The sequence below is a fragment of the Ammospiza caudacuta genome, chromosome 1 (assembly GCF_027887145.1).
Source record: "Ammospiza caudacuta isolate bAmmCau1 chromosome 1, bAmmCau1.pri, whole genome shotgun sequence".
Classification (NCBI taxonomy): domain Eukaryota; kingdom Metazoa; phylum Chordata; class Aves; order Passeriformes; family Passerellidae; genus Ammospiza; species Ammospiza caudacuta.
In genome coordinates, this window is record NC_080593.1 from 65,440,486 (window position 1) to 65,458,023 (window position 17,538).

At 41.7% G+C, this 17,538-nt stretch overlaps 2 protein-coding genes across 2 annotated transcripts in view; one reads left to right on the forward strand and one right to left on the reverse strand.

Annotated features, from left to right (window-relative positions):
- JARID2 (jumonji and AT-rich interaction domain containing 2) overlaps window positions 1–7,338 on the forward strand; it is a 211,761-nt gene extending 204,423 nt beyond the window's left edge. Inside the window, exons 16-19 of the mRNA XM_058804908.1 lie at window positions 698–828; window positions 2,887–3,070; window positions 4,561–4,668; window positions 5,391–7,338. Of these exons, the coding sequence (XP_058660891.1) occupies window positions 698–828; window positions 2,887–3,070; window positions 4,561–4,668; window positions 5,391–5,567 (600 nt within the window). The 3' untranslated portion in view covers window positions 5,568–7,338. The remainder of the gene's footprint in view (window positions 1–697; window positions 829–2,886; window positions 3,071–4,560; window positions 4,669–5,390) is intronic.
- DTNBP1 (dystrobrevin binding protein 1) overlaps window positions 6,241–17,538 on the reverse strand; it is a 63,898-nt gene continuing 52,600 nt past the window's right edge. The window contains exons 8-10 of the mRNA XM_058804922.1: window positions 13,339–13,494; window positions 11,312–11,455; window positions 6,241–8,910 (exon numbers count right to left, since the gene is read on the reverse strand). Of these exons, the coding sequence (XP_058660905.1) occupies window positions 8,663–8,910; window positions 11,312–11,455; window positions 13,339–13,494 (548 nt within the window). The 3' untranslated portion in view covers window positions 6,241–8,662. The remainder of the gene's footprint in view (window positions 8,911–11,311; window positions 11,456–13,338; window positions 13,495–17,538) is intronic.

Consider the following 17,538-nt stretch of genomic DNA (forward strand, 5'->3'; position numbering starts at 1 on the left):
GAGTAGGTTTTTGGCACGTTTAACCACTAACAAGAAATGTCACCCTCACATTACAGTCCAGTGATAGCTCATTTGAGCTCTCTTGACTCTACATAAGCCAAAACAGACCTCTGTAGCTACTGGGAAAATGCTGCACTTTTCCCACCTGCACATTAAATCAAGAAATTTGCCTACCTAAGGATTATCAAAAGGGTTTCAGGTACCAAAATAATTTGGTTTGTATTGAGTGTAAAACATAACTTTAAAAGCTTTCAGAGAGGAACCAGTAACAGGCAGAACTGAATCCCCCTCTTTGCCTGTTGTCTCTTTTCCCTGGCATCTGCCTGTTCTGCTAGGTTTTTTATGTTTTAAAAGATATGAAGTAACACCTGTCCTGGGTTTCGAGCAGGTCATATGTATAGATCTTACACTATTTGTATTCTGAGCCATCCAGTGTTACTGAGCTTGAGTGATGGTGTTGCTCCTCTTGCCCTCCACAGGAAGAATTTTTAGGGAGAGAATTTTGAGGTGCTTGGAACATATACACTTTGTTTAACTGTCTATGAAAAGATTTTACTTTTGGTTGTTTTAAAAGGCTACTTTTTGCTTCAGTTTATTAGTATCAAAAATTTAATTCATTAACTTTGAATTAATTCTTGGTAACATTTTATTTTCAAATTTTTCCGAGAACTAATGTGGCAATTTCGTCCTGTCCCAGGAAATGAAGCGACGCCGCATAGCCAAACCATTTTCAATGGAAAAGTTGCTTTATCAGATTGCAACAGCAGAAGCAAAAAAAGAAAACGGACCGACTCTGAGTACAATATCATCGCTCCTGGGAGAGCTCAGGTAATGAACTGGGGACCTGCTTACCTCTTTTGTTTTCATTGACAGACTCCAGAGATGGACAGCGTGGCGTAAGTAATCCTTTCAGACACACCTTGTCCCTACTTATCCAAGCCAAAGCCCAGCAGATGAACCTGAGGACAGGCACACATGGAAGAAGCAGCTTCCTTGGTTGCAACTGATGTGACAGTGCCCATGGTTAGGATGTCTTAACTCTAAGAATTCCCCACTGTAGACATCTTAAAAAACCTGAAACTGCAGTTTGCACCAGGTTTTTATTAATTCTTGGTGTTGAGATTTCCTGATGCATTATGTGAACTATGTGGTGCCAAGAGCTTAAACACCTTCCTTGAGTTTTTCAATCTTTTGCCATCAGTAGTCACTGCCAATCCATGTCTTTAGTGGGTTTTGCACCAGAAACCTTTGTCTTCAGTATCAAGACTGTTATACCACAGGTGCAAAAAGTCCTTTGTATACACAAAGTTGTCTTGGTTTTAAATAGTGAGTAAGAGAGCAGTTGTGCATGCATGGTAACACATCTGGCATTAGAACCTCCAGCGTTTTAAAGAGTAAAAGCTTCACACTCCTTTTTCTCTTCAGTATTAAGGACACTTGTTCAGGGTTTCTCTTAAGATAGGTGAGAAAAGAAAATATAATGTTGCCTGGCTTCCTGTGTAATGATCTTCTCTTTTGTTCCCTACCATGTAGTTGCTACCTATCTTTCAAGTTTGTGACAACTGATACTCGAGATGTCAAGAAAGTTTTGATGAATGGAGTCTACAAACTGTATTTAACTAACTAGCATGTTCATTTGGAAAATTTCCAGTGACATATTGAAGGGGAAAACAGCCCATGTGTTGTTTAGTGTTCAGAAAGAAATGCAAAGAGGTGTGCTGACTGCTTTACCTGCAGGGGCTCCCCTGCGGAAATAACCACTTTCAAGTGCCTTTTTTTTCCCCTTGAAGAGGAAGTCTGCAAGTACAAAAGGCGAAACAAGTGTTGGTGTTTGCTCTTAGACCATCACATCGACCTTTATCAGAGTGGTTCTCAAACTTGTTCCTATGCATAGGTTGGAATTCACTGGAGGATGTGGATCCTTCCTGTGGCTGGTTATAGGAAACAAAAGCCCAGACAAAAATAATCTTAAACAAAGGCAAAAAAAAAAAAAAAAGCCATCTGAAGTGGAACATTGTGGAACATATTTTTTATCCTTTGTTTTGTTTTGCTTGTTTGTTGTGTCTCTTGCTGCTTCTTCTCCTGATATGCCTTGGTTGCTCAGTTTGCCCGTGCCATTTGCTTAGCTTGGCTCTTCACTCATCTTCAGCTGTGTCTGGTGGTGCACTTTTTTATCCTCCCCTTCCATATGCTCGGCTCACTCCACACTTGCTGTCTTCCACTCAGCTCCAACCCAACCTGCTCTCCTAAAGCTGTAGAGTTCAGCACAGGAGGTATTGTCCGCCTTAGAGATGCCGCGGGTGAAGGGCAGCCGGAGGGCTTGGTGGTTGTCCTTTATTGACATCTCCTTCTTTTTCCCTGGGTGTACAGCAAGATCTTCATCTTTTGGCATAGTCACTTGCGCTGCTCCCCCTCTCCTGCCTGAAACACCTTATGGCAGCAGGTCCTTGGTTCATCTCTGCCTCCTGATGAAGGGGCTGTTGCTCCTGACAGCCACGGCTCCTCATCTTCAAGGTGGCTTTTGGCAACTTCAGGAATGACAGTCATGTTAACCACAGCTCCTGACTCTCCACATGGCTCGAGCAACCATCGACCTCCAGGAAGTCCTCGGCAGTCCCCACTTCTCTGTGGAGCAGTTTGAGAACCATTGGCTTGATACAGTGGTCGCTGTTAAAATCCGGAGATAGCGTTTGCTGTTAGGCAGCGTTTCCCGGGCGCTGGCTCTGTGTCTGCCATGCCTAGAGAATGGCACCAACCTCCGACACCACTCAGGGCTTTGCTGTGTGGAGCTCAGGTTTCAGTGCTGAGTGGGGTGAAGGGGTGACTGTGTGTGGCTCTGTGGTGGCTGGAGGCAGTGCCAGTGTGTAACTGTGCCCCCGTTCACAGGGACACGGAGCTGAGGCAGCGGCGGCAGCTGTACGAGGCCGGTCTCCACTCCTCGGCGCGCTACGGCAGCCACGACAGCAGCAGCGCCGGCGTGGATGGCAAGAAAAAGCCTCGAAAGTGGCTACAGTTGGAGACGTCAGAGAGGAGGTGTCAGATTTGTCAGCACCTGTGCTATCTTTCCATGGTGGGTACAGTCCTTTGCCACTCCTGGGGAACTGTCCCCCTGCTCTAGCATTCCAGGGATCTGTAGGCATTTGTGGCCACTGAACCATGTCTTGCACTCCACGCAAGACACAGAGGTGATGATGTGGCATTTACTGCCTTGGCGAGTGGTGGCAGAAGACAGCAGTGACAGCTGGCTTCTCACCCTGCCACAAGGGATGAAGCAGTGCCCTCAGACACCTAAGAGATGTTTGCACTGCACTCGGAGGGCTAACAAAGACACCTGCAGGTTGCCAGCAGCAGTAGGTTGTGACGGAGCAGGTCTCTGGATGAGCCACAGCTCAGACACGTGCCATGAGCCTCAGGCACGCAGCCACAGCCCGTGCTGAGACAATGTCCCTGCAAGCCAAATTGCAGGGGAGATGTATCCCATCCATCAAGTTGTTTGCCAGCCTGTCCAAAAATAGCCCAAAAATAGACTTCTCTCTTTTAAGAGGAAAATGCCTACTGGCTTTTGAAGGTGTGCTGACCACTGTGGTGACAATTCCAGGCTTAGAGCTGTATGCAGAACACCTACAAACACAGCAATGTCATTAAAAATACCAGAAGCCCCTCCCACAACCTTATATACCATTTTAATCCTAAGAACAGGTATTCAAATAAACATAATGCAGTGCATGTGAGTCCATATTTAGTCCTTTGGGTCTGGGAGGTTTTTTCTCTGTCATCTTTTGGTAATTGTTTTGGTTATAGATGTTTGGTTTTTAATGGAAATGAAATGTATCTGCATATAATCAGATGTAGCTGTTCCCTGCCCTAGGATAAAATATGCTGAGTTTATACATGTTTTTAGACCACTTTTTAAGCAGCATTAGTTTGAAGTAACTTTAAAGTGAGTTTATTTGAAAAAAACCCAAAATGCTAACCAGAACTTCTTAATGGACCTTCTGGTGCATTTACTCTGGAGTAAGTTTAATAATAGGAAGGATTTTTCCATGTCACTCTTTAACAGTAGTTGTGGATAAAAAACTCCCAACTTGGTTGTTAAATTCCAAGTTGAGCGTGCAGGCCTGGCAGGCAATCAGCTGAGCAAATGTCACCATTGCTGAACAAGACAGTAGTTGAGGAATCCTGTGGCTAAGCTGATTATATCCTTGTTCAAGGCAGCATTTTAAGCAATGGGAAACTACTCCTTTCAGGAGATCTTTAGGACTGCATAGGATATGCTAATAAATGCATATACTGTTTGGATTTAGCCCTCATTAATATCGGTGGAGGGTTTTATAAAATTATAGATATATTTGCCAACATTAGCACTGTAAAAGAGATAGATTCTTTCTAGCTATTGCACATCCTGAATGATTTCACAGTGTGCTTTACACCTCCTTCCACAACCTTGCAGTAAAATCCAGGTGTAGTACTTCAGGCCATAACTGAATACTGTGTGGAGAACACAGGTACAGTTTGGAGTGTAACTGCACTTCTTCCCCCCACCTCTGCTCTTTGATGTAGGTGGTACAGGAGAATGAAAATGTTGTCTTCTGCTTGGAGTGTGCCCTGCGGCACGTGGAGAAGCAAAAGTCGTGCCGGGGGCTGAAGATGATGTACCGCTACGATGAGGTGAGCTGACACTGCTCTGGGTGCCCAACACTGGGGAGGACACTTCACTCTGCCTTTGTCCTGCTGAGGCCTCAGGAAAATGGTCTTGGGTTTGGGTGTTTGTCTTGCTTTTGTTTTTGATGGGGGAAGAAGGTGCTTTATTATGAGTTAGTAAAAAAAAAAAAAAACCCAAAAAGGGAACATGATGATACAGATGAAACCTGAAGTATAAATTCCATGAATATGTGCCACAGAACATAAAAAGCCGCTTGATGCTTTGGGATGGAACATGAGGCTTTGCTTTCACTGTGGTAACTTCTGTACTTTGGAATACCTTCCCTCTGCTGGTAACTGGAAGTTCAGTGGACTTTATTCCAGTCCAGCATGATCGTCCTTCAGGGCAGACTTGGAGAGCACGTGCAGATGAGAGGTGCAGTAATGGCTCCAAGCAAATGTGATGATGAATAATCCCAGAACTCAAGATGGGGACTTAGGACTGTGTCTGGGTTCTGGGCTGAGGCTCCATGTCTTTAGCTGTGAGCTCTTTACCTTGGCCCCAAAGGTAAAGAGCAGAGCAGTGGGAGAAATGACATATCAGCTCTTGGAGAGCAGCACTGGGTACAAGCAGCTTTTTAAGATGGGCATCCCAGCATTTCTAAGCACTCCATTGCACTCCTGTTTAAGTGACTCTGGAGGAAAAGCAGATAGTAATTTGTGTTTTGTTTTTCCCACTTCCTGAACAGGAACAAATAATCAGTCTTGTCAATCAAATCTGTGGAAAAGTATCTGGTAAAAATGGCAGCATTGAGAACTGTATCAGCAAGCCTACACCAAAAAGAGGACCTCGTAAGAGAGCGACAGTGGACGTGCCACCATCTAGGCTTTCATCCTCCAGTTCATCCAAAAGTGCTTCAAGTTAATCCTGAAGATGCCAACACTCTCATTTTGTCAATTTATATATATTTTTTGTAATTATTATACCATAGTTTGGAGTACTTGCTGTAGAATACAAGCTGTCTTTGCACTAGCTCTAAAGAAGATTTTCTTCTGGTTTTAGAGAACTAATTTTGTTTTAGCATTAAACTGTTGAAATTTTTTTTTGTACTTAGAATAGATAGATACAGCAGTCTGATTTTTTTAAACTGCCGTATGTTCACTGTTTTAAAACCGGCAAGGGGCTGATAAAATATGAATTTGTATTGTCCCTATGGCTGAAAAAAATAAAAAGCCTTTTTGGTAACTGTGAAAAAAGGCTTTTAACCCATTTTTTGAATAGGTTAAAGTTTGATGTGTTTTATAATTTGTTCTCCGGTCATGTGAGCAGATTTTTCTAGAGAGAAAAGGGATAGGAGACAAAAACTTGAAAGAAATTGCTTTACTTTGGCTGTCTTTTATTCTGTCACAGCAAGATGAGTTTTGTAATTTTTTAAATTGGAGAATACACACTTTCTTTGGGAGGTTATGGCAGCTGAAGATGGACTTTGTTTCCTAACTGTAGGCAAAAGGAGGAGATTTGGAGTATGTTCTCTTTTACCAGCACATCACTATGCATCTGTTTTGAGGGGGAAAAAATAAAAAAAAAATAAAATAAAAAAAAAATTAAAAATTAAAAAAAAATTTTAAAAAGGAGGAAAAAAGACTGCCTGCCTTGAGGAGTTATGTGAGGGAAAACTGTGCCTGATTTCATTAGGAAATCCATTCTGTTATTTTTTGGTGCTGTTGGCTACTTTATCAAAAACCCTTCAATAGCATCCTTTAAAAAAAAAAAAAAGATAAAAAAAGAAAAAAGTGATTGAAGCCATAAGTGCTTCTTTTGTCATAGACGTGCAATCTTTCTAACATTCCATTTCCATTCCACTGCTGTTTTTCACACCTTTACACAGTCAAGCATTAATTTTGTTTTGAATTTTTTTCATTATATGATCACATTTAGAGCCACTAGCAAGTCTGCGTATTTCTTTTGAATGTGAAAATGCATTTGCTTTCATCTTGTCTATTTTTTCTCTTCATGTTGTAACAAAAAAAAAATCACACCTTTTGTACATATGCCTGTAAATTTTTTTAAATACTTGAGCCTTTTCTTGGGGTGGGGGGAGGGATGGCAGAGAGACAAGATGAAGAAAAGCCTTACGTTTCACTTTCTTCATCGGTTGGATTGGATGCTTACAGGGTTTTTCTTGTAACATTTATAAGTGCTGCTTACATCACTGAACAACAACAAAAAATAATAATGGAGTAGCTGTTGCCCTTTTCTGGTTGTGTGTACAGTATGTGTGGAATAAAAAAGGGAAAATGTTTTCACAAACTGTTCTGTTTCGTAATTGAATTCAACAATACCGTAGCTACCCATATTGCACTGAGCTTGCCAGTGGTGACTGTCAGGAAAGTCCTATAATACAATTTGTTGATTGTTGTTGCAGAAGACTGAACTGTTTTGGAATATTTAACAATAACATAAACAGAGTCAAGTGTTTTCAAATGTGGTTGTCTGGTTTTTATGGCCTTGCTGTGTACTTTTCCCTCTTGACAGTAAACTTCTGACTATGGCTTACAGTTTGACATTTAATTTATTAGCGCTGCTCTGCTCTCTTTCCTTGTAAGGAAAGACTTCATGTTGTTTATTGCCAGTTTTTTGTTTACTTTCCAGGTTTGTACTACGAGGTTTAATAAAAAAAACAAAACTTTTTTGGACATTTTGTCTGTCTTCTGGAAAGCGAGAGAGTAAAGGAAGCTCCTTCAAGATAAATTTCTTTCAACATCTGCCTTGTTGAATAGTAAATCTCTTAATTGTAGGTAGGGAGCTTCCAACCTTCATTTCCCAGGCAGGGATCAGGAAACACTTTGTCAGCTACCAGGAGAATCCTTAAGGAAACTGGCCACTGCCCAGCCGGCAAGCAGGAAGGAGATACCCCCTTCCCAGCCATTGGCTTTGTCAGGGCAGGCCTTTGGAAGGGATCTACATCACAGCTCATCCTTTTACTTACACTGTTTCTGATTATATTCCTTCCCTCTGTGCAGGAAGAGCAGGAGCCAGGAGCCTTCGCAAAGGAGAGCAGATCCCTGAAAATAGAGCATGAGACTTGACAAGCAACAGGTGTTAGACATGGTCAGACCTCAACTTCAGAGAGAAAAATGACTGCAGAAAAAACGGGAATGAGACGATGCCTATAGGTCTTGAGATTCTAAAATACACACACTTAATTAACAATTAACTCAGGTTTATCTCCCTAGTGTAGTCAAACAGATGTTGCCATGGAAAAGCACATTACATTGGTGCTCCTAATAACCATTTTTTATCCTGAGTTAGGCTCCTCTGTTCACTTGCCATGGATAAAATACCTGTGTAATCAAGTAAAAGACATGGTTGGGATAGAAATTCTTTATTTTATCTTGAAAGAGGAGTAAGTACACAATGCTAAGATACCTGCTCCACAAGGAGTGCAACATTTCCATATGCATCTCTCCTCCTTCTTGGATTTTTATTTTTTCCTTAACACCTATAACTAAGTTGGTCCTGAATAAGAAGTGTGAGAACAGTAGACACTGCTGCATTAGTAGACAAAGGCAGGAGGCAGACAGTAGGTAGTAAAGAGTAGAAAATAACTTTTCATTTTGGTTTGGATCCTAAATCTTCAGTTGCAGCAGCTGAAAACATGCAAGGAACAATTTGGGTTCAGTTTTACACATCAACTCTTAAGTACTTCCAATCAGCCATTTAAAGGTTAGTGGTCAAAGTAACTTCTACCTTTCCCCTTAAATTCTCTTATACATAGTATATACAACAGTTTTACTGCTCCCCTGAGCCCCAAGACTACTGTTAAAGTGTGTGTGCTTTAGGCATAATTTTTTCTTTAAAAACCAACCTCCACATGACTGGCAATTTTGTAAAAAGGCAGTATTACTAAGTAAAAAGATCTGGCTGTTACGCTTGGTTAGCAAATCGTTACACAGGCAAGCTCTTCATTCACTTGTTCATTCATTCAGAAGTCATTCTCAAAGGATATGGTTTTAAGATTCAAATAGTCTGAGAGTCACTTTCATCACTGCCATCTGAAGCACCCTTCCTCTCAGTTACAGCAGCAAGGGCAGTGTCCACTTGAACCTCCTCTTCGTCCGACTGGACCACGGGGGACTCTCCCTCGCTGGCGTCCTGGCTGGCGGAGTCGGTGCAGGTGGAGGACAGGGAACAGAGCTTCTGCCGTAACTCCGACTGGCTCGGCACCTGCAGGCTGATCTCGCTCACATAGCTGTTGGAGTCGGGCCCTGAGAGGCGGGAAAACAACAACAGCAACAGTCAAGCTCTGGCTCAGCAAGGGGACTGAGAAATCAGCACATCAACATCAGCTCAGCGCTGCTTAAGGAGTCACTTTCAGGCTGTTTTCATTCTTTCCCAAGTCACCAAGAGGGAAACCCCCCAATAAACTCAGTGTAACAGAACTACACAAATGGAAATTAAACAAACAACTGGGAAGCAGGCAATAACAGCCATCACCAGTTTTGACTAAAAATGAAGACGCAAAAGCAAATCAATTTTAATTCAGCATGAAAGCAATCATTTGGTAGAGCTATACCACAGCTCAAGTGCACAGGAGTGGCAGACTCTCTTAAGACTCTGCTTCCTCCATATCCTGTGCAAAAATGACTTGTGGCACAGTGCAACAGTGTTTGCTTGCAGTTTAAGAGTTCAGGTATCAAAATTAGATTATCTTTCCTGGACAGTTCTGGAAAGCAAAAAAGTAAAACTGAGGAAACATATAAACACTTTCTATGTGACCTGCCAGAGAAAGCCCTTTCTTCCTTCTCTCTTATACCTAACAAATGTTTCTCCATAGTCAGAGCACCCAGCTTCAGCTGATGAGTAACTTTAGTGAGAAAATTCTCTTAAAAATTTGATTCAGAAGTTTTTTAGAAGGGTCAGATGGATATAAGCTACACCTTACCTCTGCTCAGACAGTTTGCACAGCAGTTCAAACCGCACTGTCTCTACCTGCTCCTTAACTACTGGAGTTATATTTTAACACTAGAAATTTTAGAGAACCTGCCTTGTGTGGTATACACCAGCATGCATTAAATCAATGCAGACAACACAGCGAGAAGGAGTTTTCAGGATTGACAGAGCTCACTCAATTTTGCAGTTTAACTTACTGTCATGAAATGTTGTGAAGGCAATGTCCATGAGCTGGCAATGTTTATAGCAAGGCAGATTTGAAAACATTTCAATGTCTTGAGCTGATTCTCATTTTTACCAGTTATTTTAATAACTTACCTGTATTTTGTGGTGTTCAGGCCAATTGTCAAACAAACCTTGCACTGACAACTCAATTCTCCACTGACAGCAAAATAAAGAGTTAACAATCTCATTTTTCTGAGAATGAAGACTATTGCATATTTGGTTTGATACTGGGGTTTTAGGTTCTTAAACAAGCACAAAAATCCCTTAATCAGAGGGAAATGAAATGTCTGGAACCACAAGAGTGAGATTTATGAGACTTACACTGCAGTAAGGTCTCAGTGTTGGAACATTATTACAGCACAGGTACATTATATTGCAATGTATGTCCATGTATAGACACTATAATTATATGCTGTAATATTCAGATTACAGCATAAAATACAGAATATATTTTTTTTTCAAAAGCTAATGCATTTATCTACTTAGTTAAAAAAGTAGTTTCTGCCCTTCCTTAGATAATCCAGCTGAGACTGTTTGCTGTTAAGGCCTGAAGCTTCTTGGTCCAATATCTGCCAAACAGCCAGCAAGGGGAAAACAGCCCTAGATTCTGCAATTACTGGCAAGCTCAAATGATGATCAGCTTTAATAATGCATGAAGTGGATGCCTATCCAAAACCACCCATCTCAATTCAGTTTTTGCAATGAAGCACAAAAACCTAAACCTTTAGCAGTCAAGTGTGCCTTGACCATTTACCACAACCTTTTCATGTTCACAGAAGGTGTTAACCACCTTTACATAGGGAGTACTGTAAGCACTTCCATAAAGATATTTCAATCTGTATTTTCAGAAGGTACCAAAAGGACCTTTAAAGGAGCCTCATCTCCTCTCCCACAAGAAAAATCATTTCGGCTCTTTTGAGGAAAGGCATTTTAGGACTTAAGCTTTTAACTAGGAAAACACTTCCATGGTAGGTAAAAGATCCAGTTTTGAGACACTGATTATCAGTGTATATGTAAACTGCTGGGTTGAATCTTGTCTCTCAGTATCTCTCACAGAAGATCTTGCATTACACAACTGGTCCATGTTTGACAAGCAACATGCTGGACAAACTCTAAGAAATTAGAGTTAGACAAAGTATTGAAAGCCTAATTACTGCAAGCTTTCTGTTGATGTTTGTCAAAATGTCCTCTATTAACTCTATATTGGGAAAAATGCCCCTCAAGCCAGTACATAACACATCACCTATCCAGACTGTGATGAATACAACAGGGAGCTGCATTAAGAAAAATGAGATTATCTGGAAATATCACAGTTTTGCAGCAACTCCCTTGTACAGCAAATAAATGTTAATGTTTTGATAAGCACTAATGAAGAACAGTCAATCTGCATCAAGTGTGATGTTTGATGAGATAACATCACCCATCACAAAAGGGAGCAGTTCTGGTGGTTTATCACAGTCTCTAAGCAGGCTGTCACTACAGGTACCATACCCAGCATGGGAGACAGCACATTATTGTCTTCACTTCCTGAGTTCAAAAAGACGTCGAGTGCTTCCTGGTCAGACATGTCCATCAGGTCCATCTGCTCCAGCATGTCCACGTTCACCTCCATGGAAGACATACTTCCAATGGGTTCTGCAGGAGAAACAGCACAGTGAGTGAACTGACCATCAGCTACGCGAGGTTATTACCTACCAAGGCTCCAGAGGCTGCTACAATTGTCTGCAGCAGCAATAATTAAACTCAGGAATGGAAGGAGCCCGCCCAGAGGAGCTGCTCAGCAGCAACCTCAGCCCAAATCCAAGCACATTCTGTGCAATCTTTGTTGTGAAACTAACATCCATTACTGCTTCTGTAAACCAAAACATTTTTAGCAGCAGTATTTATAGCAATAACCTTCTCAGAAATAAGATGAGATGGGACTCAGGCACAAGGATTGAAACTTTCCATTCTGGAACACTCCTTTTCAATTTTCTCAACCAGAAGTCTTTTTAGAGAAAAGCAAACACATTTAAGGACACAGTCACTAAATGTCAATATACAAGAGACATAGAAATTCAGAAACCAGGATTAATGTTAACAGAGAGCAGTTCTTCTCTCAGATAGTCTGAGAAATTACAGTAGTCTGTAAAACCCAGGCTCAAGCCCAGTATTTTCTCTCAGCATGGGTATCTCACATTACTAATTACTCGAGCAAATTACTTATTACTGTCAGCACAGTACTGACAATTTGTAAGGGAAGTAAATACTTGGATGAGCATCTTCTTCCTTGAACAGCTAAACATGCAAAGAGGAAACAAGTAAGTTCAGGGCCATTCAGACTTAAGTCCATCTGCTGCATTGTATAAAATTATTTAAATGAACAGTTTACTTGTTTATCTAAAAGTAACAATTACATTATTGAAAGCCTTCATAGGTGAACTGAGAATAAATTCTGTCATTTGATTGGGGGATTTTTTTTTCAAATATGCTACAGCTCTGCAGTTTTACATGTACTGCAGGTCCAAGTCTTTCATTGAAACAGTTTCTTTGATACACCCGGGCTCCACATTATCCTAAAAAGCTGATGTTCCAAATGTTAGGCAGCCTAACACTCAAACAGAGCTGTGTGTCCAGTACCAGCCCATGACAATGTGCACTTTTAGTCTAAGAGGCAACCTATTACAGAAAGCAGAGGACTCAAACTCAGTTCTTCCCCTGACCATGAATTTAGATTTACATATCCCACCTCTCCTTAGCCACCCATGCAGAGCATCTTGAAGATGAGTATTTATAGCAGTCATGAAAAGAAATAGAAACCTTGGATTGTACTCCCCACTCTGACATTACAAATGACAGCAGAGCTGCTCTTGGAGCAGGGACAGAATATCTACATTTTTCCTGCCACATGAATACCTAATTTCCCACCGGCTTCCTTACCAGTCCAAAAATCCCTGCATTTTGGCCTAACAGATGGAAACCTCCCACACAGAATTCCCTGTAATATCTGGCATTCTTGTGCTTTAACCAGTCCAGAGATGCCAGACTTGTGTCATTTCATAATAAGGAAAGCACTTAATGTGACCTCCCGTGTCCTAATCACACCCAGTGGGAATAGCTGTCACCTGAGAACTACTTGGAAATGCTACACTGAACTTTTCCCTGCACTTTGCAAAATTTTCTGAGGCATCTCCTTGCCAAATGACAATTCCAGGCTTTGGAACTCCAGTGAACAAAGCAACTGCCTCCATCCATATTTTTACATAGATGCACTCTTCAGCTGCAGAGAAAAACACTGTTCCAGATGCAGTTCTGTGCTCTGCATCTCCTCAGACAAGGAGCAGAGCCTGACTAATCTTCTAAGGTATCCAGTACCCCTGGGACACCAAGTTTGTTCAAAAGGCTTATCTGAAGTTCCAGTTCTACCAAGGAAGAATTTGGACATTTTTGCTGTGCTTCCTCTGTAAGCACTGCTGGCTCTGCCTGCTCAACAATGATCTCCAAGCTGGGGGTTTGTACAAAAGGTTTTTACAACTTACCTCTCCTCTCTGCTATCTGCAAGTATCCTGTGGAAAGGTATTGCTCCATGTCCTGCTGGAAGGCTTCTTCAAAGAACTTCTGGCGCTCCTTCAGCTTCATCTGCTGGGTGTGCTCCATGTCCAAAACCTTCTGTGCATGTTCAGCATCGAGTTCAGCTGAGCATAAAACAAACGGACAAATCAAATATTGCAGGTGTATCCCCTGACTATCAGAATTTAAAACCTACAGAACCAGTTCAATAAATTCTGACAGACTGTTACTGCAATAAAAGGAGCTCTCTGTGCTTTGCAACTGTATTTTAAACCAGGATGGGAATCCCATATTAGGCAGCATAACCTTCACATTAAAGTGATGTCAGAACCATTTATCTCAAGGCAAGATGCAAATTTCCAGAGCTGTATAAACAGGAACACCTGAGAGCAGTGTCCATCAACAACTGGGATTTCAGAATCCTGCCAAAAAAACCTGAGGCAATGATGCTTCTGCAGTCATATGCACCTAATGCACACAAAAGTAACACTTTTCATTCGAACATTGCTGCACATTTCCACCACAATGCAGGTGGCAAGATACATATATGTACATACATATAAATACACATACATAACATATGTGTGTATGTGCATGTATGCCTGAGATTCTGGCTTTGCCAGCCTCCAGACAGAATGGAAAAATTCCATGAAGAATCCTACATGTACGAGCACCAAAGGAAATATTACACAGAATTAGGAAATATTAGATAGAATATCATCAAAGGAATTCCTTCCCCTCTGTTTTGCTCCACATTGGACAGAGGGGAAAAAAATTGTGCTGTTTATTGCAGAATAACATCTTCTAGAATAAAAATATGTAATTGCTATTCAAGCACTGACTGCAGCCACACTATTAGAACAGGCTTCAGAAAAATTGGTAATATGTAACCTGGAACCCTTTTCCCAGAGCTCTCTGTTCACTTTTCTGGCGTCATGAGTGCTCTGCTTACAACAGAAAAGGAATTTTCCAGCTGAGCTACTGATGGAAGGGATGGGGGTGGCGAGAAGAGCTGCTGGTCTGTTCCGTTCTGCCCATTAGGGAAAGCTCCAACAAACACCACTGGGTGAAAAATATCCAAGCTTTCACATGCCAGACAGACACAGCTGGAATATGGCATCCACATGGATAAATGCTGAGGGCACACGAGGTTTTCTAGGACAAGCATTGTGTCAGTCTTCCAGGAAAGATGTTATGTTAATGATATTCTACACCACAGACACTCATTAAAAGCATTTACTCTTATGGAGATTATTGCCCAAATGCAGAACATGTTTTATTAAACCAGGCAAAACATCAGAGAGCAGTTAATTCACTCTGTTGCCTGCATCAAGGTCACAGTTCATACACAGAAGCAACTGAACTGTGGCTGATGCCAAAAGAAGCCAGGAAACTGGACTGACACACCAGATATTCACTAAAACATCAGTAAATAAGCAGAAATCTCTTTCTTAAAGGAGATTTCAGAAGCAAAAACATCAGTGTATAAAAGGAATGCATCTTCCCTGAAGGCAACATGTCTTTATTATCAATTACACTGTGGTGTACAATGACTCTGTGTCCCCTGGAGCAACTCCTTTACTGCAGTCCTGGATGATGAGCAATTATTAATAACATTGTCTATGATGCAGAAATGCTATTCAATTGTAATAATAAAAGCCAGAGGCTCTCACAGACAATGGGAATTTTCTGTCTCTCTCATAATATAGTCTGACAGTTTTGCACTCTAGATTGGTAATTCAGGGTATTTTTAACCCCAAAACAGAGATGCCATCTCAGTGAGACTTGATACAATCTCTTTGTTGACAATTAGCTCTTTGTTTTTAAATTTTGCCTAAAATGTCCTGTAAACTGTTGAAATTGTCACTGGCCAGAGCTGAATGGCAACAGCAGCCTGCTATGCTGGCATGTTCCACAGGAAACTGTAAACACACGAGCTGCAGAGCTGTCACAGACTTGCTCTCCATAGTCAGAAAGAGTCAACATCTAGAACCTTGCTGCACCATTTCACGCCCTGCCAGGTGCAGTAAGAGGTGCTTGGCTAAGCAAAACCAAACTGCTGCATTTGGGTTTCTGTTTGTTGTCAGAAATGCTAAGGATGAGAGGTGAAGCCAACCATCAAACATGAAACCAAAGAAAACAGGTGCATTGTTTCTCTCACAGAGCTACTCAGAATTACATTTTCCCTAAGCCAAGTGTAGTTTATAAAACACTAAAAAGAGACAGAACCAAAGGAGCTCCAAAAAAGACAAAAGTATCATCCATATGCCATCATACACTGCTCATATGAATTCCTCCCAGGATGCAAACTGAGACTTGGCACACTTAAAACATTATTGTATTTTTCCCTTCACCCTAAAAGACTACGGAAAAGGCTAATGCACAATTAGATGCAGACATACAGGATCTGCCACAATAACCCAAATAAAAGATGACTAATTCCCCACCAGCTATGACTTTTAAGAGAACAGACACTAAAAGTAGGCATTTTTTTTTCCTAAAATAGCGAACATTTGAGTACTGAGGCACAGCCTTCTGCACCACACCCAGGAACAGCCCCACAGCTCACGCTGCTTGCCTCAGGGTACAGCCCACAGCCTGACTCCCCTGCCCCACATCTTCAGTGTTTGAACCAGACACCAGGAGAATCCAAACTCCAAAGGAATACATGACAATAGCTTGTAGCCATACACCTGAAGTGCAGAGGACACCATTTCCTGGTATCACTTCTAGGCCTGGCTGAGACTTTCTACAAATTGAAATTCTGCTGCAGTACCGGAAGTATCTATGTAACCAACAAAATGACCATTTAATATTTTAATCTAAAACATTTTCCAGCTATGCACAACATATTTCCCAAATAAGCTGGAAGAATGACTAAAAAAATAATTAAAATTTTAAAAAATCAGCAACTGACAACACTGGATGTTTACATGGCTAGCACATCCCTTAGACCAACATGAAAGATGTCAAGTTGTCCAAATGGATAGCTTTTTAGTGCTTTCATACACAACCAGTTTACTTCCCTTCAATCAATTTATTATGTAACTTTACATCTCATGTGATGTAGAACCCATAAATGCATCTGGTCTAAAGAGAGAAAGACACAGAAAAAAATGCCCATTTTTCCTCCCTCTACAGTTCATTTGCTTTTTGCAGACTCATCCAACTAGACCATAAAATGCATGCACACATTCTTTGTGGGGTTTTTTTGCTTTTGCTACAGCTATCAAACCTTCAGTGAAGCAGCCCTTCACTGAACTCACTGCTGTTTTTGATGTTCCTCCTATGCTAGGAGAGCCTGAAACTGGCCATGGCATGGAGACACACTGGGTGGAGGACAATCCCTTCCCTTGAACTCCTGGCCCCGTTCCCGTTCACACGGTGCTGTGTCCCTCCCTGCTGCCAGATGTGCTGCAGGCTGGCACCCGGCTCGCTGCCCATGGAACCCCCAGGGGCCAGGATCATCTCTATGCCCAGCACCAGAGCCTTCCATCTCCTCCTCTGGGATAGAGCTCTGGCTTCTGGTCCCACCCCCAGGTAGGGAATGACCCCCAAATCACCAGGCTCCCACCCAGCCGGTCACTTGTCCACCCTGCTGTGCGTCCATCCAGGCTGGAACATCACCACTCGGCCGCGGGATTGTCACAGCCCATCAGCAGGCTGGCCACTCACTGAACAACCAAAATCCTCCAAAAATCAGAACAGTGAAATCATGAAAGCAGACAATGGAGGGCAGACAGCCAAGCAGCTTTCTGAGCGCATTATGACTTAGCAACCTCTACTGCAAACTGCCTCGTTACAGACCCCTTCAACTAAAAATATCAAAGGAAGACAAGACACCAGGGAGTGCTGGTGTCAAAGGATGCAGTTTCCCTCAAAAATGTTTAAATTATTCTTGACAGAATTTAGAATACATGTTGATGCTGTAAGGGAGGATGTGCAGAGCACTCAGCACTCTTGCAATATAATCTGCTGACAGGTGGGGAGAGCTGGCAAAATTTGGGGAAAAAAAAGTAGAATAAGAGATCTAGGTGCACAGTCTTTCTTCCACAGAAGAGTGAAAGGAAAACAAGTGAAAACTACAAGTTCTAGGTGTTTTTAAACTCTTATTTAACAGTCTCTTTACAAAGAAATTTGGCTTTACCAAAGATATAGTCAAATAATTA